The following is a 24,249-nucleotide window of genomic DNA, read 5'->3' as shown; positions in this document are numbered from 1 at the left end:
CACCCATGAGGAAAGAGTGCAATTTAAGAGTCCATATTTCGTATTGGAGGGAGATTGTGGATGTACTTGCACGACTCTTACACCCTACGTGGAGGAGAAACCAAGCAAAGAAGAACTTTAAACTACGATAGACTGTCTGCGCACCGCTCTCCCTTGCAGTTTCGCTAGCAAACACTGATCGTTGAAGAAAACGGATTCAGCAAATTCTATAAGGTTTAAACTCGACAAATTGTTCTTCTACTAAGCTTTGACCCCTTTTATTTTACTTTGTAAACCGGCCAACGGTTCTAAGCAGCAACGAGTTTGGAATTTGGGCCTTTGTTCTGAGGAAGAAGCAGTAACATCATTCCTGGTCGATGAATCATACGGTTTAACGGCCGGTTTATACGAACTGAACTCTTCCAAAGCATTTATGAAAATAAAGAAATTGTGTTTGTTACCTCGGAGTTTGTTGAGCAAACCCTATGGTCTCACCATGGAAATAAGACTTTCTCAACACTACTTCCTCGTATTAACAATAATTGTTTAGGATTTTACGAACTAGAAAGCAAGACAGTAAATAGATGTTCATGAATTGGCTTTAGTATTCTCAAAAGTCTGTTAGAGCAAAAGGAATAATAAAAATCCGTAGATTATTTGTACCTAACAGTATTGGTTTCGTGCTAGATGAACATGGAATAATTAAAAAAGGTCAATATGTAACGAATAGTGTGAGAACCATGATGTAAAGTGAGAAAGCTATTTTACAATTGGCAAGATATTTTAGAGAGATTTAGAATTTATCAATTCGGCCACGAACGTAACAGCGTAACTTGGAACTTCTGAGTTCTTCTTCATTAATGCCACTAACTTTGCTGATTCCATAGCTTAACATGTAACATAACCAGCAATAACCTTATAATGCATGAAGATTTTTAGAGGTTCCAATGAGATGTTTTGGCTGATGTGAATTTGCCTGAACAAAAAATAAAAATAATAAAACATTATAATGGCTATATCTGCTATCCAGCTTTCAAACCTTTACATTGGTTCAATGAACATGATTTAATTCAGTTCTGCAGGCACAAAAACAGATATTCAGGTTAATACCCTCATAAAGCGCTTTGATATCATTGTTTGCGCACTTTGAAACGGCGACAGTAGTGAGATGATTAAGTCGCGCGCGCTCCTCTGGGGTCAGCCCTGCCTACTCAACAACTCAGCGAGCAAACGGTTTTTTCCTTTCTTATAGCCTAGCTAAGCTAAGAGGTTATTTCTGTTAACTTAAAGTTTGATATTTTCTCGTATTTACATAAGTTAGCAGGCCTTAAAACCCCAAAGGCAGCACCATAGTCTGGTTGGGGGTACACGGTCCCCATTTTTGCCAAAATTGGTTTTTCGGGGTTTACGTGTCGGGCTGTGGTGTTGTCGTATTTTCATTATTATTTTTTTATGATACATGTATTCTTAACAACTTTTCTTACCAATAAAGTGCAACGTCTTAAGCTTCTTTATTTGCGTGTTGGTTTTTTCGGTTGTTCACATGAAGGGGACGCAAAATATTTTGTCAACAAGAACATGCTCGCTCTTATCGTAGGGTAACTTGGTTTAATAAACTCCTCTTCCTTTTATATCAAGGCAATTTTACGATAAGGACGCTGAAAACTTTGCGTGACCAAGAGCTCTGCGTGGCGGCGCACTTGTTTGCTGAGAAGGTAAACACGGCGTCGGATTAGGTTGAGGAAAATTTGACCACCAAAGGTGACGAACTTTATTTTCAAGATCTGCCAATATATAATAAACTAATATCTCTCAGCAAAGGTGGGGGAAAAAACCGCCACCCGCTAAGACAAGAAAGAGAAACAAACTAGGAATTAATTCGCAGGCAGGCGGAAGGGGAGATGGTGGAAAATGCAGAAAATTGGTTCAAACGAACAAGCGATGTGAGCAACGTGATGGTGAGCGATCGAAAGGGAGGAGCGCATGGAAATGTTATAGAGTTTTAGATCCGAATTTACCGCGAACCTCTAACCGCTGGAGATCGTGACAAGTCTTTCGCGTCACGTTTGAGGTTAACAACGTGCGTTTTCAACGTGGGGAGGTAGGTTTTCACGTATGTCATTCACCTGAAAGCTTTTAGCGTACAATTCTTGTTTTATCCCACGTAATGATACAAAAATCTTGTTGAGCAAGTCTTTATCCATTAACAGAGGCACAAATTCGGGCGAAATGCTAAATTTGATAAATTCTGTTGGATCTTGAAAACAAGTGCCATTCACTGCTGCTGATTCAAAATGGCGGCCCTCTTAATTCACCGCCAATCTAAATCGAATTATGTTTGAACGTCGAACCGCAAACGGGTAACCGCAAACCGCGGTTAGAGGTTCGCGGTAAACTCGGATCTAAAACTCTCTATTATAACGTCCGGAACGCCCTAAATTCTGATTGGCTGGAAAAAAGATAGGCTTGGAACCTGCAGCCTTGGCCTGCAAACCATTATCAAATGCCTTGCCATAAAATCCCATTATGATGTCGTCATAACGGTGTCTTTTTTGCTTTTCGAAAGATTGATATCTTATCTTTCAGCGACCTATTTTCCGCGCAGAATTGTCCATGATTTATATCTGTTCACAGTATAAAGATAATAAGCTTATCTCGAAATTATTTTTCCGGAAAAAACACACAAAATAAGCCGTTGTAATCCCCTCAGGATGAAAGCTTTTAAATTAAGGACACGGAGATTATCTTTTTGTTGGAGCACGAAAAATTGGCTAAAACAAACTTTCTTATAATTATAAACTCAAGATGATCGTTGGAATCGCATTACTAAATTTGATTAACGTTGACTGTCTCTTTCACGCACAATATAGACTATTTAGAGAATTAAAGTCTTCAGTCCGCAAGCTCATAATCATGTGAACACTTCCTAGCCAGACTTTGCTAAGAAATGAAACTTCTAGCAGAACGATCGAACCAGAGCGGAATTTGAGTACAGTCTTCTAGTTTCAGATTTTATAGACAGAACAAGGAGGCTATTATGTCGATAAGAGTCTGAACGACAGTAAGAACACCCTGATAAACACTTAGGAGCCACTGGGACTTTGCTTTCAAATTGTTTATTTGGCTGTTAAAAAGGGGGCTCTAACTTTCGAATCTAGGGATAAGTCAGCCTTAACTAAGTGTGGCCATTCAAATGAAAGCCACTTAGCGAACAAATGGCTCATTTATTTAGCTTCAATTAAACTCACTCATTGTTGTTTTTACCACGCAACTGAGCATTTGACCGAATCAAACAAGAGGCTTGTTTTTTTCTGTGGTCAAATTGACAACCAGAAACGAAGGTCCTTGGCTTTCAGAAGGAGTACTTTTTTGGAAAATCTAGCAATACCTCTAAGGTGTGCATCCGAGGATGTGGCAAAACGGCTTATGCAAAACTTTTGATTAGCAATGAAAAGCTCTGTAAGCACGTTTATGGGCCGAGATACCGCTACGAGGAGCTGAAAAAACCGGAAAGCCTTTCGCGCCGCCGAACGCTGACGACTTAACAAACACCCTCTATCCTTAATTCCATGGAAGACGAAAAATATGGCAACAGGTCAATTCCGTTCCTGGAAAACTCTTATAAAATGATCCCTGATGCGACGTTCAATTCCGAACAAGCCCGACGACTTGCCGAAGACGTTTTGTATCGTAACTTCAAGGCGTGAAATACGAGGCGGAAAAATGCAAAGACCTTCAGTGAATATGGTAAAAGCCACGGAGGAGTTGAAAAACTGCGTAAAGGGTCTGGGATGTAACAGATATATCTATATTTATACTTAGCAAAGATTGCAAAAACGAAAAAGCGTTGGGGTTCTGTCATTAATTTGTTCGGTGTTTGTTTCGCTTGAATTCTAAAATGACTTTGGTAGCGGAGTATATTTTGCGAGTTTTACCTGAGCCGTATTCAACGTTGATTGCATTGATTTTGTCTGTGGCAGTTGCATGTTCTTCACCAACTTAGTAATAGGCTGTTTTGAACAACGGCGTCGTGCTGTAAAATCAATTGCTAACCTTAAACGTTAAATGTTGTTCTAGATTAAAAAAAATCTTTCTGGACTATAGCTAAGAAACGTTCTTTTTTCAGAGTCCCAGAATTGGATTTTTCCGACAGGGTTAACCCATGATTTGGTCAAAACATTCAGTTTTTCCTTTAAAACATTTTTCGTGAAAAGAAGCCAGAAATAATGTAAAATGATGGGGTGGATAAAACCCAGCCTTTTTTAGACTAGAACAAATGTCCACTTTTGAAAGAATCAAATTCGTTTTTTTTTTAAAGGGGTTAAGCCATAATTTTGATCAAAAAGTTCCATTTTTTCTTTCATCAATTTTTGGTGAAAAAAGCTAGAAATAATGTAAAATGTATTTGTAGGAAAAGAACAAGCCTTTTTACACTAACAAAAATGTCCATTTTTCAAAGAACCAAAAAATCGGATTTTTGCAAAGGGGTTAACCCATAATTTTGGTAACAAAATTCAATTTTTTTCATCAATTTTTGGTAAAAAAAAGCAGGAATAATATAAAATGTTGTTGTATATCAAGAACAAGCCTTTTTAGGCTAACAATAGTGTCCACCTTTCAAATTCCAAGACTCACGGACGAGCAAAAACTGGGAATGAAACATCAGCCCGGAGAGAGATCTGGGACCTACGTCAATTTTGGGCTGCGAGGGCATGAACCCATTTTTTCCATGCCAATGAGATGTTATTTCTAAGTACCAATGGTCCCTTTAATTTTTACACGCCTAAATATATAAAATTTCGCCTCTCTCATTAATCCTCAGACTGAAAGCAATTTTTACGCTCGCTAGGCATGTTCAATTGAAAATCATGCCCATGCCCTAATTCAAAACAAAATGCTATCAAATTTTAGTTTCCAAGCCGTTTGGGCGATTTCAAACGTGCTGTCCGGAAAAGCTGATGTAAATGAGATTATTCGTGGTTGGATAAATGAAGAGACCACTTAAACAACTCGCATTCTAGTGGGTTGTTTCCCATTCTGACGCAATCAGCGATCTGTAACTAAATGCCGGGAAGCAGGCAAATATGGAACTGTCTGCTTAAAGGACAGTTTTCTTTGCGACGTTTAGGTGCATGACATTATTGCTTTTAACCACAAAAATTTATGTATTATCTCAATATTTTTGTAAAATATCTCATGCCAGGCCATAACACTTGAGCTTTCCTAATGTATGATATCCTTCTTCACCTGGGTCATTCAGGTCTGACAGTCTGATCTGTGACACAGGTAATGCTGACTTGTCCGTTAGTAGACCGCTGTCCTCTCTCCAGCCGCTGCCACCGTTGTAACAATTGCACTTTTTTCCACTTGAGCAAGAGTTTGTTACCCCGCATGCGCACATATTAGCTGATCCGCCAGCTCCTCCCCAGTAGTTCATTTTCATCCCATCACGTGACGTCCACCAGGCAACCGACTCTTGTACAAAGCCTACGCCTTTATTACACTCAAACTTGATGAATTGTTCACAGTTCTGTGAAATGCGAGTGAGTGTTGCTAGCTGAGCGGTGTTGGCTCCACTATAAGTTACATCTTTACTGTAACATCCTGGTTTATCAATCTCACATCCAGGGATGTTAGCAACATATGTTCTCCTCTCGCTGTCGTGACTTATGACTGTCACGCCAACTCGTCCCTTGTCACTCATATCACAATACACACTGAACGGAGCCACGCCTCCTTTGCCATCAGGGTCAATAATAAAATTACCTGAAGAGCTTCCACTGTGGCCTGATTTTATACTGCTACAGGACACGGGTTTGAGCACTTCGACAACACATGATGCCTCAATTGTTCTTTGATAGTTTCTTGCAACACATGTGTATGATCCCTCATCATTTGCGGTCACCTGTTTGAGAAACAAAGTTCCGTTTGAAATAAAAATATGGTTTTGAGGAAGATTTTTGTTGGTCCTCTTCCAGGTTATTTCTAGGGCTCCCTGGGCTTTGCAATTTAGCATCAGATTGTTGAACTCAGATACAGCAACCTTCAAAGGAGGTGTCAGGGTAAATTTCAGCCTGTAAATCACTGTTATTATGGCCAAAGCGGAGTCTTCTCCAAGGAGATTCTTTACTGAGCATACGTAAGTCCCAGTATCCTCTTTAGTTACACTAAGTATAGTCATATTCCCATCGATCACTGCAGTCCTTCCTCTTGGCAAATGACCCAATGGTTTTTGCCATTTGATCGTTGGTATCGGCCGACCAGAAGCTTTGCACACAAGGGTTACGTTTTCTCCTTCTTCAAGGATAACAGACGAGGGCTTTTTTGTGACCAAGGCAGCAACTGATTAACAGACACAAAAAACTGCACGTCAATTAACTTAAAAAATAACCTAGCACTTAGACTATCACTTTGAAGTTCGTAACCGACTTTTTCCGTCCCATTTATTGCAGCCAGCGTAAAGTAACAGCTCCTGATGAGAAAGGGCTGGATTTTGTTAATGACAGATTCGAAGTTTAGGTTGTACGCAAAAGCTCACGTGTGATGATTTAGTACAAACAGCGGTCTCATTCGCTTGCAACTCCGTCGATCACGAGCCCGTGATTCGACGGAGCCATAATAGCCGAGGAGAGTAAGAAGAAAATGGAAACATTTTGATTCTTGCGATTGCTATTCAGTTAAGCCTATAACAACCCTTAGGGCTCTTAACAACCCCGACTACGACTCTGACTTAGAGTTTATCGGTTTAACTGCAACTCCAACACTGCAGCCAATATCTTAAGACAAGCTGAGGTAGTCGAAGAAAATGCTTAAGAGACAGATATCTTAATTACAAAAGGAATGATGTTGACTACGGATTTATCGTGCAGAGCGTAAGCCATAATAAGTTTTATTTGCATTGGTCCAGTGATTCAATTTTCTCGTGTGATAATCCTAATCTTTTCTTGACAACCTCTGGGATGTTATGGGGTATGGGGTACAAGACTTTTGTTCATGTAAACAGGCTCAAGCGTATATCATGCCAGAGATTAATTCTTCGTTCTTAAGAATCTTAAGTAAATATATACTTTTTCTAATAATGTAACAGTATTCAGCTTGTTTAGATGTGGGAACAGGATACTCAATTATAACTTATTGGAACGTGCCGAAAACACAGGCCAAATACAATGTGCAGAAACTTCATAGACTTTCCATACATGTAAGATATTTTGGGCTTGATGTCGAAACTCTCTGCTACGAGAAATTTTTCAAGTAGACAGTAGAATTATCTGTAGTTTGAACATGAATGGCTAAGCTTTGTTATCTCAAAGCTACTGTAGATTTTTTCACCTGTACACTGGGACATTAATATTAATTTTAATATTAAAAGTAATTACCTTGAACAGTCAATGTGGCCGATGAAGTCACGACTCCAAGAATATTTCTTGCCCTACATGTGTACTCTCCTCCGTCTTGTGACGTCACATCTCTTATCACAAGGTCACCACCTGATTGCATGATTCGTTTATCGGAGGGAAGACTGGAATTTTCCTTCAGCCATGTGACCTGGGGCACTGGATTTCCTTTGACCCCACACTGCAGTGACGCTATACCAGTTTTGTTTATCACCGTGGACATCGGAGGTGACACAATCGAAGGAGCTGAGATGGATTCACCAGGATCGCCCTTGGGTCCTTAAGGGCCCGGATCGCCTTTAGGTCCAGGAGGCCCCTGATCTCCTTGAGTTCCTCTTGGTCCTTGTGGTCCCTGATGCCCAGCTGGCCCGTGTTTTCCTGGGGGACCAGACTTGCCTCGTCTTCCCCTGACTCCCTTCGGGCAATACACCACGCAGGCCAGGTTACTTATCGCTAGCCGAACTTCTCTTTTGATATACTCACTACTGACGATTTCACTGACGTTTGATTTCTTGTTTACATTTCTGGCGTTACGTTTTTGACGAAAGTTTTTTTCTGCAACTAAGGGAGAATTCAGCACGTTATTCTTATGATCGTTCCGTGAAACTACCTTCTGTCCTACTTTTTTAAATTATTTTTTCGGTACTGACTGTACTGAGCTATTAAACCTGCGGCTCACGTTTAAACATTTACGCAGATTAGTATTTCTCAACCCTTTGATACCACGACAGGTGAAACCGATGCGACAGAATGCTTTTTCTGATAAGATACAATTAGGAAACTGACCTTTTTAGTTCCTTTTAGAGTCAATAAATAACGGCTTAGTTTCTTAATGTAACGAAATAGGGCATTGTTACGAAATAAAGGTTCCTTGCAAAAGGAACAATTCTAATTTTCCCAAAAATCTGGGAACAATTAAAAAAAGCACTGACCTTTGCCATTGTCACTACGCAGCGCAGAAGTAATCAATTCATCGTTCACAGTGCGTCGTGAATGGATACTTTCTTCTCTCTGTAGAGTCAAGACTTGAAGCATGTTTCGATGAGCGTGAAGCTCGATCTCGACATGGATCAATGTCACGAAACAGAGAGCAAAAGAGAACACAACTACCGAACACGCTAGAGTGTTGCCGATCGGACGCTTCTTCGCCTCCATTCTAATAGACCCAGTTTGTAAAATGTAGTGCTCAGAGGGGCAAAGTCAGTAAAAAAAGACTTGCAATAAAACAGTTGAAACAACTTCCAGTACGCAGTTGCGGTTGTCGTAGTTAAAAAGGAAGTTTAGGTCGAATTACTGTGTGGCTTTCCATCTGACCCTGGGGCAGGTGACCCTAGGGCAGGGGGGGGGGGGGTACTCCCTAGAATGGCCTATACGGAGAGTCTCCGTCCAAAAGGGGTACCTTTATTAGGCCTTCGGTATATGCCATGCAGGGATTTCATTAGTTGAGGGATGTGAAAGGGTAGGGAGATCTTTCATTTCGGTCTGTAAAAGATACCAAAATGGGCTTCCAGGCTCATTTTAAGGGATATGAAAGAGACCAGAAAATTTCTGGTTTAGTGATTTATTCATAGTAAAAGAGATGCATTGTTCTAAACTAGGTATGTGAAATAGGTGCCATTTGTTAGTAGGAGTCAATTCAAGTTATAAAAAATGAGTACCTTTTCTGTCCAAAATAGTATATAAAAGGGTAAAGGGTTCGACCTCCCCGTATAAAGCTTCGGTAATCATGGACCCCCGCGAGGTCTTTTTTTTTGCAAAGCCATGCTTTAAGACTGATTACGCGTATGTTGGCAACTACTCTGACTACAACTTAAAAGTTGTTCCCGCCTTTAATGTTCGCTTGTAGAAAAGGCTTTTCTTAAATATAAAGGAGTAACGCCGTGGGGGACACCTTCTAGTGATAAATTTATGAGGCAAAATGCTGGTGCTGAATCTTTTAAAACGCGTATATCTGGGCTGTTTTCGAGGCGATTTAGACAGAACTTACGGCGAACTTAAGGAACGATATCGGTGGACGTTTAGGTAGGTTGTCTTTTGTATTTGGTAGTCCGCACTTTACGGCAATGATTTAAGCCACGTTAGTGCCACATTGGGAAAACGTGATTTTGTGTCCAAGATTGCCGATCGAACAGGAAACGGCCCTGTGTGATTTTATAAATAAATGATCGATCAAATCCTCTGATGTGTCATGACAAAAGCGTATTTGCCAGCAAGATGTAATCGTTTAAATGAGCAAAATCTGTCATTCCTGCCCGGGGGGGGGGGGGTACTCGATATATCCCTGGGTAGGGAGGTGCGGCGCGGCCCCTCATACCCTGACCCTGTTTAAGACAAATATCGCTGATTTTCATACCCTGTTTAAGACAGAATTTCGATTTTTGATACCCTGTTTAAGACATTTAATTAACATTAGAGCTTGTAAAAATTTTCCTGTTTATCGTCCAAGAAAAGATATCCTGTTTAAGACAAAAATTGATAAATCGATCCCCTGATTAAGACAAAAAATGATAAATTCGATACCCTGTTTAAGACAAAAATCCCCAAAAACATACCCTGGCTGGCCGCACGTCCCCATTAAGCCCTCATAAGGGAGTACCCCTCCAGGCATCCCTGAAATCAATACCTTTAGTCTTATCTTGTTTTAAAAGGCGCTCTTTTAGAATTCCGCTTTTGTCATGACACACTACAGGCTACCAAGTTCACCCCTCTTCAGTACCAGCTTGTCAAGTTCTGCATCTGCCCTGAATTCTTCGATAGAAATTATCAGGAAACATTTTTCCAACGGTCGAGTCAAGCCTCCGCCGCAGGCTTCACTGTCCTGTTTTAGAGAACGAATGGGAGGAGGCTAGGTCGAGTCGCGCCGTAGTCTTGACACCGTTTTGAAAGGTCTTTCACTGGTATTCAAAGGGTTTGTTCGTTTGTTGGTGACGTTAACCGAAACGGAAAGCTTGCTTGTGTGACCAACTTACTTTGCGCGCTTAATTTCGGCTAGTGCTTGCTAGAGGATAGTTCTCAAAATCCTCTCTGTCATCATTGTTCACATTTTTGTTAATTCAACAGGCCTTTTTCAAAAAATACCATGATACTCTTTCTTGTCCCTCCAAAATTTTGTATAAGCATGGTTTTCAATTTTTCTTGTGACTTACAATCGCCCTAAGAGAAATTGATAACAATGCTTATACATGTTGGAGGGACAACAAAGAGTATTACGTTATTAAATACCACAACAATTTTTTTGTTGTTGCAAAAAGCCTATAGCAAACAAGTTAATCTATAGAAGACGTCACCCTATATATAAATTAGGTTCAAAAGTTGAAAAAACTGCATAATGCACAAGCGCGCACAAACATTGCCACCCCGAAGGAGAGGTAGGCGTCGAGGTAGGCTCAGTCTCCACCCCTGGGGAATACCTCGGGCGCATCGAGACACTCAAGGTTGGAGACTAAGTCTAGGGAGAGGCGAGAAGTGGGAGAAGGAGAGCGCTTTGGCTTGCCACTTTCCTCGGGCGGGTGGCAATTTTAACACGCGCTAGCCGATTTTTCTCTCCCTCCTTTGAGGAAAATGAGGGAATATCATACGGGAAGTTATTAGGTCACGAGCACTCTCTTGTTTCATGGTTTAAGACAGAATTTTACCGTTTCACTCGCCGTGCGTTGTTCTGAGGAAGAAAAGAAGGACTACTTGTGGCTAATACCCGCAGGAGTGTGTGCACTACCGAGGGGTAAGGGCTACAATGAAGAGGATTATTGGGATCGGGATCGCGACCTGTGGGAAGAAGATCATCGTCTCGTCCCAGGCTCCGAAAACTTTTGGCCCGACTCATTCCTAGGCTCTACTCATTAGTTTTCCAATATGGCGGCAGCAGCGGCAGGAGCAACTGCTGGGAGGAAATTTAGTCCGGATTCGATTCTAGAAATACGTGTATCGCAGAACCTCTCGAAGCTCGGGGGCGGCAAAGGTCCATAAAATGTCAGCGATGGAAGGATGGAGAGAATTGGAGTAAATTGTGTGGCTTGGGAGGGCGGGTTTCAACACTGGCTCTAGTCTGTTGGAAGGTGAGATGTAGTTAAAGTACAGGTCACTGCTTCATCGATAAATTACCAAACCGCACAGATTCCCCTCGATCTAATGGAGTATTTTGTTAAGAGATTAGGGCTAGGAGATACTTTTAAGGCTATTCATTTATCTGTACCGTAGTGACCTGTACTCTGACCTGTGGAAAAGTGCCTTGTATTTTAGACCCACCGCCTTGCTAACCCATGCTATGTTCAATAATAAGTATAATAATATTATCACTTGTGAAGTGTGTCATTCGTAGTGAGTGAATGAAATGGTAGGAGATAATGCTGCATTGAAAATAACAAGTAAAAGCGGTATAGTTTCGAAAACGAAGCACTCAAAAATGAGGATCGAAGCACAAAGCACCCAGATCTTGAAAACGAAGCACCCAAAACTCGAAATCACTGTAGGTTGAAGAACTACAACTTTAAGTCTTGCACGACGCAAACCGAACCAGGTGGACGCAGTGAATTTGCCCGCACCTCCAAAGGTCCACAAATCCATCCCAAGAGTTTATTTCAAGCCTGCAAACTGTTTAACTGAAAATTCTAGGTAGGAAAGTCCTGTTTTATAAGTCTTGCGAAACTTGACACATCTTATCTTACTATGCATTTTTTCGGTACACCGTGTTTATGATGATATATTGGGTATCTTTGACACTGCATGATACCCAGATCAGATCCAGGCAGAATTTGTGGACTGAGAATAAACACATCAGCCCTTCATGAGTACAACATGAAAGTGCACCCTAGTCATCAGCAGCAAAGTCTGTGTTGCCTTGAAACAAAAAATGCTCTATGATGTAACAATACATGACTTTACTGGCGGACCCCAAGCATATTTTCAGAGACAGAAAGATGAGGCATCCAATTTTGCAGCTGGCTAAGACCACGTACGGTACACGCGCACGCAATGAGATTATCTACTCACTTCATGAGAATTAACCTATTAAAACGGAAACACAAAATTAAAAGAAGGTGCCAATGCCTGAGAAGCGTCAGTCAATACTAATCATATTTTCAATTTTTTAGGTACTTCACATGAATTCGGTGTAACTACCTGGGCCATGTGAAAGTTATTAATTATTAAGACAGGAGCTGATCATGGCTCCTGGTTAAGATAAGAGCATCAAAAAATTCAAAATGACAAATAGCCAGCAATGGCAAAGGCCAAAGGAATGTAAGATCTTCTTTAATGAAGTAAATAATAATAATTATTAAATAGTTGTTACAATCATTGAAAATTGAAAAGTTTTTAGCCATTGTCAGCATCAGTTCTAGACTCTCTCTTTCTCTCTGTGTGGCTGAGGTGCTCCTGGGGTTCCCAGTGATGCCAACAGTCCACCTCCATGCGCTTCCAAGCTTTGCGGTCCTGTGTCAGACTACAATTTTGTGAGGAAGGGGGAAGGGAATTTTTTGGATTGATTAGCCTTGCAGCATATTCGTGGAATTGAATTTTTTGTCTACCACATTTTGCAGGGCTGTCAAGCCCCCATGTCATCAAATATTGAGAATTGATAGGGAAGGAATGATAGATGATGTTACATGTATATCGCACAACAAATAACGCCATTTGTGCCAAAAATGCTGGTTGATTCCGATATTAATTAATGCATAATATTTGAAATTTTATGATCAGAAAGTGGAGTCTAGCGGTTTCAATAAGCTCCGACGACCGACAAAACAAATCGGCTACTTTGCTCACAGAAGTTGGCTACTTTTCCCCCTTAAATTGGAAGCTGGAAATAAAGTGTTAAATTAAAGAAATATTCCGTCAGAACGTATATTAAAATTCAAGTTGCAGGACCCAGACAGACTTTTTGCTTCAGATTTAAAATATTTGAGAAAATCTGGGACTTAGTGTACATTACTTGTCCAAATTGCTCAAAAATACATGATCTTTTCTACTCAATTTTGTGCCCAGAAAGCTGGAAATCGCTTTTTAGGGCATTGGTGCATGCCCCCAGTCCCCTCTAGAAGAAGGGGAGTAAAAGCCTCTTTTTGATACAGTCGGTTACATTTTTCAAACCTGCTGGCTACTTCAATTTTTATTGAAACCCCTGGGAGTCTACATGAAATAGCAACTTTGACGATTATCCTGGAGATATCAGACTCTAATCTGGAGACCGGGAGATACAGTTCAAAATCTGGAGTCTCCCTGATTATTTCAGTAGAGTTGACAGCACTGGTTTTGGTTTACCATGTGTCGGGTGGTACAGAGCATATTTAGAAATAAGGTGCCCCTGGGGGCGCCAAAGACCTGGGGTGTACTCGACAAAGTATGGGAGGCTCTGCCCCTAGGTCCAACCCCTTACCCTTTAATGTACAGTTTTTGACATTAAACATACCCCTTTCATTTACCTTCTATTGAAAAATGGTACCCCCTTCACATCTTGCATCTAGCCTTCTAGCAACCTCTCCTGGGTGCATGCTACTTTGCTTCCCTATTTTTAACTGTTTTTAAGTACATGTTTTTGAAATGTGCTACCATACCATGTGCGACCTAGGTATGATAATTCAAACCCACAACCTCCAAGTTGGATCTGTTGTTGCTTTACTGACTCTATTGTGAGCCCTGCGGATCACGGCAAGTTAGAATGTGAAGAGTACATAATGTAGAATGTTGTGCCATGTGGCAATGTGTAACTAATGATGGAAAAGACAATAGACTCGAGTGAAAATTCAAGTTCTACAATAATCCTATATACCCCTTGCACTTAGCCTGAATTTCCTTGGATTACTTCGAGTCGTTATTACTCCCTCAGTAACGTCTGAGTCGACCGGCCGTTAATGCCGTCTAGTGACGTCACTACTCCTTGATCTTTGCTTTAATTCATGCAAAAAGTAAAACACGATTTTCAAGTGGCAAACCGAGAAATATTGTTTGGAAATGTCCGCATGATACAGAACTGCTTTTTTTTTTTTATCGTAATTCATGTTTAACGTTCAAACTATCAACTGCATGCAGTACAACTCTGAACCGGTTGTACTAGCTTCTATAATCAAACTCGGTCGCAATCACGCAATGAAATAAACACACGCACGGAACACTTAGTTCAAAAACACAATGATATGCTTTAATTGAAAAGAAGCTATTTGGTCCTTAACGAAGAAAAAAAAACGAAGGAGACAAGAAAGAAAAGGTAACGGAATCATTACACTTGATGGTAAAAATAGCAAGAAGGTCGAATTATAACATTGATCTCAGAAAACTTCGCGTAACAAAATCACCGGTCACCGAAACCACAAAGCGGCTCTAAATGAAAAACCTACCGACTCTCCGCAATGATTCTTCATGCATTCGCAGTTCAATTTAGCATAAATTTCAGTTTCGAAGACAATGGCAATTTTGCTGTTTAAGGTAAAGATTAAGCTTTTTGAAATGTTTGAACTAAACGAAAGGGTGCCACTGATGTGATCCGCTGAATATCAAGCGACAATCCCGCTAAAATTTTTCATAATTATACATAATTATGCAAATGTTTAGACAATAAACCAATCAAAATCACTCCCCGGTTTTCGGTTTTTACTGGACAGCATTAACGGCCGGTCGATTCAGACGTTGTTGAGAGGAGAAAACGACTCGAAGTAATCGGATGAATTTCAGGTTACCCATGCGCTGTGCGTTACAGCTAATACTGCTGTAGTATGTATTTCAACTCTTTTGTTATTGTTTTAAGGTTCCTGTTGCTGTGGCTGTTTGTGGGTGTCTCAGTTAAGGAAGGATTTACTCTTGATGTGAAAAAGTAAGTGATTTGGAGGTATTAGAGACCTTAAGATGCACTGTTTCCGTGTATGGGTATGGGTAAATTAGCTGTTCATGCAGCCGACATACGGGTAGATTGCCTCTTACTTAGGGGAACAGGTAGACTACTGTGTAGAATGGTTATGCCATTATCATAGCTGGGAAATAATGGTCTCCTTTTATAAAACTACTAGGTAAACATTTTCACTTCCCTCGCTATTAAGAAGAATTATCTGCTCAGCATCTTCCTCTGACAAAAAAATCAGTGGTAGCTGCCTTGGACATGTTGGTTATCACTCTGAACCACTGCATATTGAACAAGCCACCTCAAAAACTTAAGCGAATGTGCAGTTAAATTCCCATCGTCAACCCTGCTGAACACCACACAAGAGAAATATTACCCATCCTAAGCAGCTGACATAAACAACCATGAAGCAATACCAAACAGTTATTGGATGAAGGTTTTTGTGATATCCAGAATAATCAAGGTTGTGGTAAGTGTTATCAGCCGAACCAAAGGCCAAGGCTGATAACACTTACCTAGATCTTGATTATTTAGGATATCACAAAAACCGAATCTAATTGTTGTTTTATCATACATTGTTCCATAGAAAATGATAACAAACATACTGTCGCTAGGAACCTGATTTACACCTGTAACATTGTTGTTGGAATTAATCATGCATTACATATGCAACCTACAGATTACCAGTAGTCAGTTATCTGCTAGCAGATAACTAGCTAATCTAGCTATAGGTTGGGCTGATTTCCAAAATTAGCTGTAGGCTCTTAGCCAATGAGAAGATAGATAATGAGTACAATGTTTAATAATAAACAGTTATTAGATGAGGTTTTTGTGATGTCCAGAATAATCAAGGTCAGAGGTTAGTGTTATCAGCCTAGCCAAAGGCCGAGGCTGGTAACAATAACCAAGAGCTTGTTTATTTAGGGTATCAAAAAACGAATCTAATAATATTATTGTTTTATTATACGTTGTTTTGAAGAAAACAACAACAAACACACTGTCACAAGGAACCTGAATTGACATTGTTATTGGAAATCATGCATTGCGCACGCAACTTACAGATTAGTCAGTTATCTGCTAGCAGATAACTAACTAATCTGTAGGTTGTGCAGATTTCCAAAATTAGCTGTAGGCTTTTAGCCAATGAGAAGACAGATAGTGAGTACGATGTATAAGAATTATAATAATTCGCATGTATTAATACTGGCAGTATAGAAAAGTTGAGATACAAGTATAGTTCTGGATAGTAAATCGGAGGCTCATACTAGAAACAAAAGTGATAAGATACCCTATCATTCCGATACTTTGAAAAGCGCAAACTCATATTGCCTTTTTATACACGGTATTCACAAATGGCGGACACGCGGGAAAAAACTGGTGCCTAGTCATGAAAGCGAGGCGTTGGAGGGTAAACAAAAATTGCAAATAAAGACTTTCAGTGAACTTGCAGAGTGTTTAGCACGGATTCCACCTAAAATAACTTTGTATGGACGTCTTTTTAAATACAATGACGTGGGACGTCTTCTGCTTTTAATGTTTAGTACTGATTTGCTGTTTGCAATCAAAAGGGACGCGTATATCTTCAAGGAAACAGGATGATTTTGTAGGTTGCCGAAGCATCAGAAGCTCGACAAGTGGGTGATGGCTGGAGAAAAGCGGCAAACATGTTGGCCCAAACTTCACGCTGAAACCGAATACAAAAGCCAGCTCACTGCAATTCTGTAAAACAGAAGTAAAAACAGATATTGGTGGCAAGAAAAAAAGAAATAAGCGATGGATATATGGCCTACTTGTCAACGGAAGAGACCTCCGCCATTACTCAAAACAGATCAAGTCGAGAGCGGGTGAAAGATTCATTCACGAGACTCATTCATTCATGTCAGTGTCATTTTACACATATCTATGTATGTCTGTATTTACAACTTCCTTTGAATGATATTAATTCCTCCGCTTTGGAGTGAATTGTTAGAGGTTAGCTTAGCAAATTCAGTGCAAATTTAAAATCTTTTGATTTCTTTGTCATTGCGAAATAAAACAATTTTATCAAAACTAGAAGCTCTAGTGTGTGAATCTTATGGCTTGCTATTTGCCTGGTCTCCTTTACGGCATTATCTCGGAGAGCTCTTGGTAAAAAAGTGATATATAAAGCTCACATTTTACTAGGTTAAACTTTTAAGGCAGTGTTTGTGTCAGGACTGAACACGGCAAGCTTCTGTTTCGAATCATTAAATGCTAGTCTGGATCCGTTTAAGAAGACCATCATTTTATTTATTTATGTATTCTTCACTTTTAAAATATTATGGAACATGAAGTTAAAACTCTTAACAGCCAAAGATAAGAAATAGGAAAATTACTCGCTGAAATGAAATGTGGCCGGCTTACCGAGTCTGCCGAGTAACAAGTTGAAGTTTTGAGCGTACTCCACTCGATCGCTCCTGCATTTATACCAAAAAGATAGTTCTAACTGATGTCCTTCATCGATAAAGACCAGAGAATAACGTCCTGGCAAATGAACACCAAACATAACTTCATCGAAACCTCAGTCACCGCTTCTTTCCTGTCTTCCTTTTTTCCATCTCGATTTGAACTGTTTTGTTCAATGGCACACGTCTCTGGCGTTAACAAGTAGGCCATGTATCCATCGCTTATTTCTTTTTTTCTTGCCACCAAGATTTGCATTGTTTATATTTCTGTTTTGCCGAATTGCAGTGAGCTGGCTTTCGAACTCGGTTTTAATGTGAAGTTTGGGCCAACATGTTTGCCGTTTTTCTCCAGCCATCGCCCACTTGTCGAGCTTCTGATGCTTCGGAAACCTACAAAATCATCCTGTTTCCTTGAAGATATACGCGTCCCTTTTGATTGCAAACAGCAAATCAATACTAAACATTAAAAGCAGGAGACATCCCACGTATTGTATTTAAAAAGAAGTCCGTACAAAGTTATTTTAGGTGGAATCCGTGCTAAACACTCTGCAAGTTCACTGAAAGTCTTCATTTGCAATTTTAATTTACCCTCCAACGCCTCGCTTTCATGACTAGGCACCAGTTTTTTCCCGCGTGTCCGCCATTTGTGAATACGGTGTATTGACTTTTTACCTCTGCAGGAATGGCTGAGCGCATTATTGCTTCCTAGATTTCTGCTCTTTATAACCTTAGTTGAACATCTTTGATGTTGATTCAAAGCATCCATGACATTGGACTCTGCCCACGGCTTTGGGAGTGCTAAGTAAACTTTATTGATCATGATTCTTATTTCTGCACTGCAGTTTTAAAGAGAAGATTCACATTACTCCAATCTAAAGTTATCAACGCGGACGGTGCGAATCCTGGTTTCCCTTAATTGTGGAAAGTTGATGGAGTGTATAGCCATTGAAACGTATTTTGCGTCAGTCGGTGACACTCAAACCTTTATTACACAATACATCAGGGAACAGAGAAACGTCGGGATTACTGGGAAACTCTCATTCAAACCGTGCACTCATACTGGCAATAGTTTTCTCTTGTGAACTAATTTATTGTGGAAACTCGATGGAGTGTATAGCTGTTGAAATGCATTATTGTGTCAGCCGGTGACACTCAAACAATTATTACACAATTCATCAGGGAACAGAGAAACATAGGGATACCACGTACTCTAATTGGGAAACTCTCATTCAAATTGGGCACTCATACTGGCAATAGAGGAAAGATGAGTTTATTTGTAAGCAGGCTACTTTTCATCAAGGTATTTTCTTAAGTGGAAACTCAGATCATGCCAACGTGTTGGTTTTTTATGGTTGCGCAGCAGAATCTCTTCCTAGTTTTCTCCTTTCTTACCTTTAGTGTCTCTCATGTTCAGTGATTCAGAGCACCCACAACACGGACTCTGCACGCTGTGGGATTGCTAAGTAAACTTCATTGATCGTGATTCTTATTTTTCTACTTACATTTTTTAAAAGAAGATTCACATTACTGATATCTCAAATTATCGACACCGACGCTGTGAATCCTGGTTTCCCTTGTGAACTGGTTGATTGTGGAAACTCGATGGAGTGTATGGCCGTTGAAACGTATTTTGCGTCAGCCGGTGACACTCAAACCGTTATTACACAATACATCAGGGAACAGAGAAACAAAGGGATATCACTCTAATGGGGAAACTCTCATTCAAATCGCACACTAATACTGGCAATCAACTTTAATTAGGATACTGTTCATTAGCATACTTTCTAAAGCGCAAACTCATACTAACATTTTAGTGTTTTTTGTATGTACGGTTATAGCTGCGGAGCCGAATCTCTTCCTAAATTTCTGCCCTTTTTTATCTTTTTAGTCTTCTTTGATTTTGATTCAGATTTTGATTTGATTCCACAACACTAGACTCTGCATGTTTAGGGACTGCTGAGTAGTCTATTGATCATGATTCTTCAGTATTAATTTTTTCCTCTCTCAGTTTAAAAGAAACATTTACATTATTCTAGTCGAAAATTACATGTATCAACATGGACAAGTGAGTGCTCTAATTTTTGCCATTTATATCATTATTGCCTGACCTGAGGTCGTTCTAGAGTGAGTAAAAGACTGAGACATTGCCTGCCTTTGGACATCTGTGGCTGCTGCTCCAAAGCTACGGAATGATTATGCTGTCTATGACATTAGAATAACCAGCAATATTACTTCATTTAAACAAAAATTGAAAACAGTACTTTTTAACCAAGCTTATATAAAGAGAAAGTTGTTATTTTTATTTTATATTTTCATATTTATTAGCATTACATGGTTACCGGTAGTTCAAATACTGGTTTTTATCCTATTACATGTGCATAATTAATTGTATTTTAACATTGCATTCACTAGTATTAATTTTCTTTCTATATATAATTTCAATATTTTATTGTAAGGCGCATTTGAAAGCCTTGTTGAATTTGCGTGTTACAAATGAATATTTATTATTGTTATTATTATTATTATTATTATTATTAGTAGTAGTATTATTAACCTTTTGATTTTGATTCTTATTTTTACTCTTGTTGACTTGCAGGGTCAAAAAGAAAAGATGTGCATAACTCCACCCTAAAATTATTAGGAGGACAGCAGGAATCCTGAATCATGACATGCGACACATGATGGACCCCCCATTTAGTTGAACTGTTGTGTCTTCGAGTTTTATCTTTTGGCTGGAGTATATCATGCAATGACTTTCTTTTGTTAATACGACATTATAGAAGGATCTATAATATCTATCAAGACTATCTAGATAACCTCCTATGATCGTTTAAAATTGTTGACATCATCTTCAAATGTTTTCTCATAAGTGATTTGTCTGAGTAAATTTAGGGCCCTACCCTTTATAAATTATTCTTTCCTTACCTTTAGGCTGTGACGTGAAAGGAAATAATATTGTACACATACTGGAAAATCTCCTTTGGTTTTAATTTGTGTTTTTTAGATGTGTATGTAGATCTATGATTGATTCAGTTTTAACTATTTCTCCTTTGTTTATGCAAGTATCGAGAAAAGTGATTACGGTCTGTTTTCTAATAGGTATAAGTGCTTGTCACCATTTTGAATTTATTGAATGATGACGTCCTGGCTAATGCTGCACATAAAGTCTACCTTTTTTACCTCAGTAGGCTTTGGTCTACGCGTTAATGTTTTACTGCTAGACATGGATAAACGCCGGGGTAAGTTTATGCTACTATCTACTTGCTTTGCCTGCCAAGAAAATCAAAGAGGTTTCATTGAAATATGCAATTTCAGGCTTAAAAAAATTATGTTTAAAAATTTGTGTTCTTTACCAGGTCAAGTTTCAATATTAAAAATCGCTGAGTTAATGTTGTGAACTAGTTTATGAGCCATAGATTTTATGCTTAATCGGTTTGGCTGATATGGTACATGTACATACCGTATTATTAGACAGCAATTTTTAGGGAGTTATTATAACTCCAAAAATGGAGTAAAAATTTTAGGTACAGGATAACCTCTTTTTTGGGTTACTTTAACTCCCAATTTAACTCCAGATTTGGGGTAATTTTTACTCGTTAGAAAGAGTTAAATTCCCAATTTGGAGTTAAAATAACTGAGAAAATGGGGTTATTTTTACTCCTTACATGCGTTGTTTTTACTCTTTTTGGAGTTACTTTAACTCTGAAAGTGGAGTAAAAATTTTAGGTACAGGATAAGTCCTTTTTGGGGGGTTGTTAACTCCTCAATATCTGAGGTGATTTTTACTCCTGAAAAAGAGTTCTTTTAACTCCTTTTTGGAGTTAAAATAACTCCACTGTAAGGAGTTAAATTAACCCCACTAGAGGAGTTATAATAAATCCTTGAAAATAACTGTGTAGCAGACAATGGGACGTTTATTTCATTTTATGGATCGAAGAAAGGACGTTTGATGAATGGGAGGCGTTTAAAAGAGAGAGGCGTTTATTTTCATAGCTGTAACAATCTCAAAAAAGACTAATAATTATGCTTTCGGCAGAAATATCAAAAGAGTTTAGAAATAACAGAATATCCATTCCATCCATTAGTTAAACGTCTACGCCGTCTAGAGATCCGCATCACTCTTTCAAGTCCCAAAGACGTAACCTGTATGTCTGCATGTATCCTCCGTCACTATGTTGTCATTTCAAGCCCATCATATCCTTACTTTGAACTTGAGATTTGAACAGGATACAACGCGCAAGTCCCTGTTAACGAAGCAAGAAACTGAACAATTTGAATTATTTTAATATGTTTGTGCTATTTCCAAGCATTTTGGATTAATTTTCAAGGGGTACGTCTATTAGACTGGGGGGCTTTTATCAGGGAAAGGCGCCTAAGACAAACTTTTTAAATTAACATCGTAGGAGGGGCGTTTATTAGATCATTTACCGAACATAAAACAAGCGTCAGCTAATGTTAATAATCAAAGCTTACGGGTTAAATTAAGCTTATAGTTAACCTGTTTTTGGATTTGTTAGAAATGATTAATGAAAATCTATGAATATCAACTGTTATGATTTTGTTTTTTAAAAAATGTTTACGGACCCGAGTAGGTACCTCAAGGATCGGTCTTGTAAAGAAAATTTTGAAGTAATGCTCATTAGTTACCATAAATGAGGAAATGCTGCAGCTCTGAGAAAGTATGTTCACACTTGTTTTCCTGGCTTTGTTTAATTGCACGAATGGTTTTTTTGCCTATTTTACAAAATGATGTACTCTTCTATGTGTGTACCTTAACAGTTGACTGCAAGATGCTACTAGGTGGTGAAAATGTGCCAAATAACATTTGATTCTTGGAACAAAAACTTGTCGTGAAAGAATATTTTATCAGTGAAAGGAAAAATATTTATCCCCTGCCCTGGAAGAATTTTGCAATATTAGCCAGGACCATGATTAGAACTTAATGGTGCAGATGCTTGTATTATGGACAATGCATGTACAGCTAAACAAACGAATTGTTAATAGTGCTTAGTGTTTTAAATCTGGGACTGAGAGACAGTCTATAGAGTTATAACAGCTAATGGATGATACTTCCTTGTTTTACTGTATAAGGTTAATGTTCTGCAAAAGCAAAAGGACAAGAGTGACAAAATGGCCCGGAAGAGAAAAATAAGCAAAACTGCACAAGGACGTCAGGGATAAAGCAATGGCAACACTGAAGCGAAGTAAGTTTATGATTAAGGGGGCCATTTTTTTTTTCCCCCTAACTTGAAGGCAATAAATATGCCAGTAAACAGCATATAATCTTGTACCATCGCTACTCGTTTATTCCCCGTTCACCGCTTATACGCACCCACCCACCCACTCACAAAAGCACCCGCCCAAGGACCTGCTCGTCGTGCTTATATCTGGGGTCACGATGGAGGATTCATAAGAGGACTGTAAGCATTGATAGATTTACTGTAGTTACAGCCCCTCGCTTGTACCTTGATCGTAACGTTGGAATGTCCCCGTTCACCAAACACCACACTATTAAAATTAAGCCTTATTTGGCCCAAATTGGACTTAATAAAAACTCCGTAATTATGGTTTTAGCTGTCATTTGTAATTTCGGTGCCCAGTAGTGTTTGAACATTCCGGAGTTCCGATTTGTACTCTCTATGTAAAGGTTATAACGATTATTTAGACGGAACGTGCCCGTAACTTTCTAGTAAATCATGCGGGGTTTCTCCCAGTTTCGCTTTCAATATTCACCCCTCGCCGAAGTCGAAGTCGTTTGTTAGGTATGGACATACACAAGTGACAGAATTTTTAATAGGGGTTTTTCCCAGTTTCACTTTCAATGGTCGATGGTCGAGTCTCAGATCTTTTGTAACATACGCTTTTATACAAATGTCTGACTATTTACTAAGGACTATCCAATGTTTATAGGGGTTTTTATCAGTTTCACTTTCGTGGTCGAAGTCGTTCTGGGGTCTTTTGCAAGGTATGCTTTACAAATACATATGTATGACTATTTAGGAACTATCCAATGTTTATAGGGGTTTTTCCCAGTTTCACTTTCAGTGGTCGAAGTCGTTCTGGGATCTTTTGCAAGGCATGCTTTACATAGACATATGTATGACTATTTAGGGGCTATTCAATGTCAATCAGGGGTTTTTCCCAATTTCGTTTTCAATGTTCGAGGCCGTTCCTTGGCTCGTTTGCAAGGCACGTTGATAAACACATTTCTGACTATTGAGGGACCATCCAGTGTTGATAAGGGGTTTTTCCCAGTTTCGCTTTCAATGGTCGAGTCTCAGGTTTTTTGTAAGATACGCTTATATACAAATGTCTGACTATTTAGGGACTATCCAATGTTTATAGGGGTTTTTATCAGTTTCACTTTCAGTGGTCGAAGTCGTTCTGGGGTCTTTTGCAAGGCATGCTTTATATATACATATGTATGATTATTTAGGGGCTATTCAATGTCAATCATGGGTTTTTCCCAATTTCGCTTGGGTCGTTTGCAAGGCACGCTGATAAACACATTTCTGACCATTTAGGGACCATCCAGTGTTGATAAGGTTTATTCCCAGTTTCGTTTTCGATGTTCAAACCTCAGGCAGGTCAAAGTCGTTTCCGCGGTCGTTTCCAAGACTTGCTG

General features: G+C 39.3%; 1 protein-coding gene across 1 annotated transcript; it reads right to left on the bottom strand.

The window, feature by feature from the left end:
* Positions 1 to 4,550: 4,550 nt before the first annotated feature.
* Positions 4,551 to 7,635, bottom strand: LOC140944872 (peroxidasin homolog). Its single transcript, XM_073393975.1, has 2 exons — positions 7,356 to 7,635; positions 4,551 to 6,321 (listed from the first exon to the last, which is right to left on the bottom strand). The coding sequence occupies exons 1-2, from the start codon at positions 7,594 to 7,596 to the stop codon at positions 5,174 to 5,176; spliced, it is 1,389 nt and encodes a 462-aa protein (XP_073250076.1). The 5' UTR covers positions 7,597 to 7,635; the 3' UTR covers positions 4,551 to 5,173.
* Between the last annotated feature and the right edge of the window lie 16,614 nt (positions 7,636 to 24,249).

This window comes from Porites lutea, chromosome 7, assembly GCF_958299795.1.
Source record: "Porites lutea chromosome 7, jaPorLute2.1, whole genome shotgun sequence".
NCBI lineage: Eukaryota > Metazoa > Cnidaria > Anthozoa > Scleractinia > Poritidae > Porites > Porites lutea.
This window is presented reverse-complemented; position numbering and strand designations above follow the sequence as displayed.

What these genes read in the sequence shown, in the direction of transcription:
- LOC140944872 (XM_073393975.1), bottom strand. Translation starts at nt 7,596, where the DNA reads ATGTCCACGGTGATAAACAAAACTGGTATAGCGTCACTGCAGTGTGGG. An exon ending in GGCCACATTGACTGTTCAAG is followed by an intron (nt 6,322 to 7,355) that starts GTAATTACTTTT and finishes TCTGTTAATCAG; the next exon opens with TTGCTGCCTTGGTCACAAAA.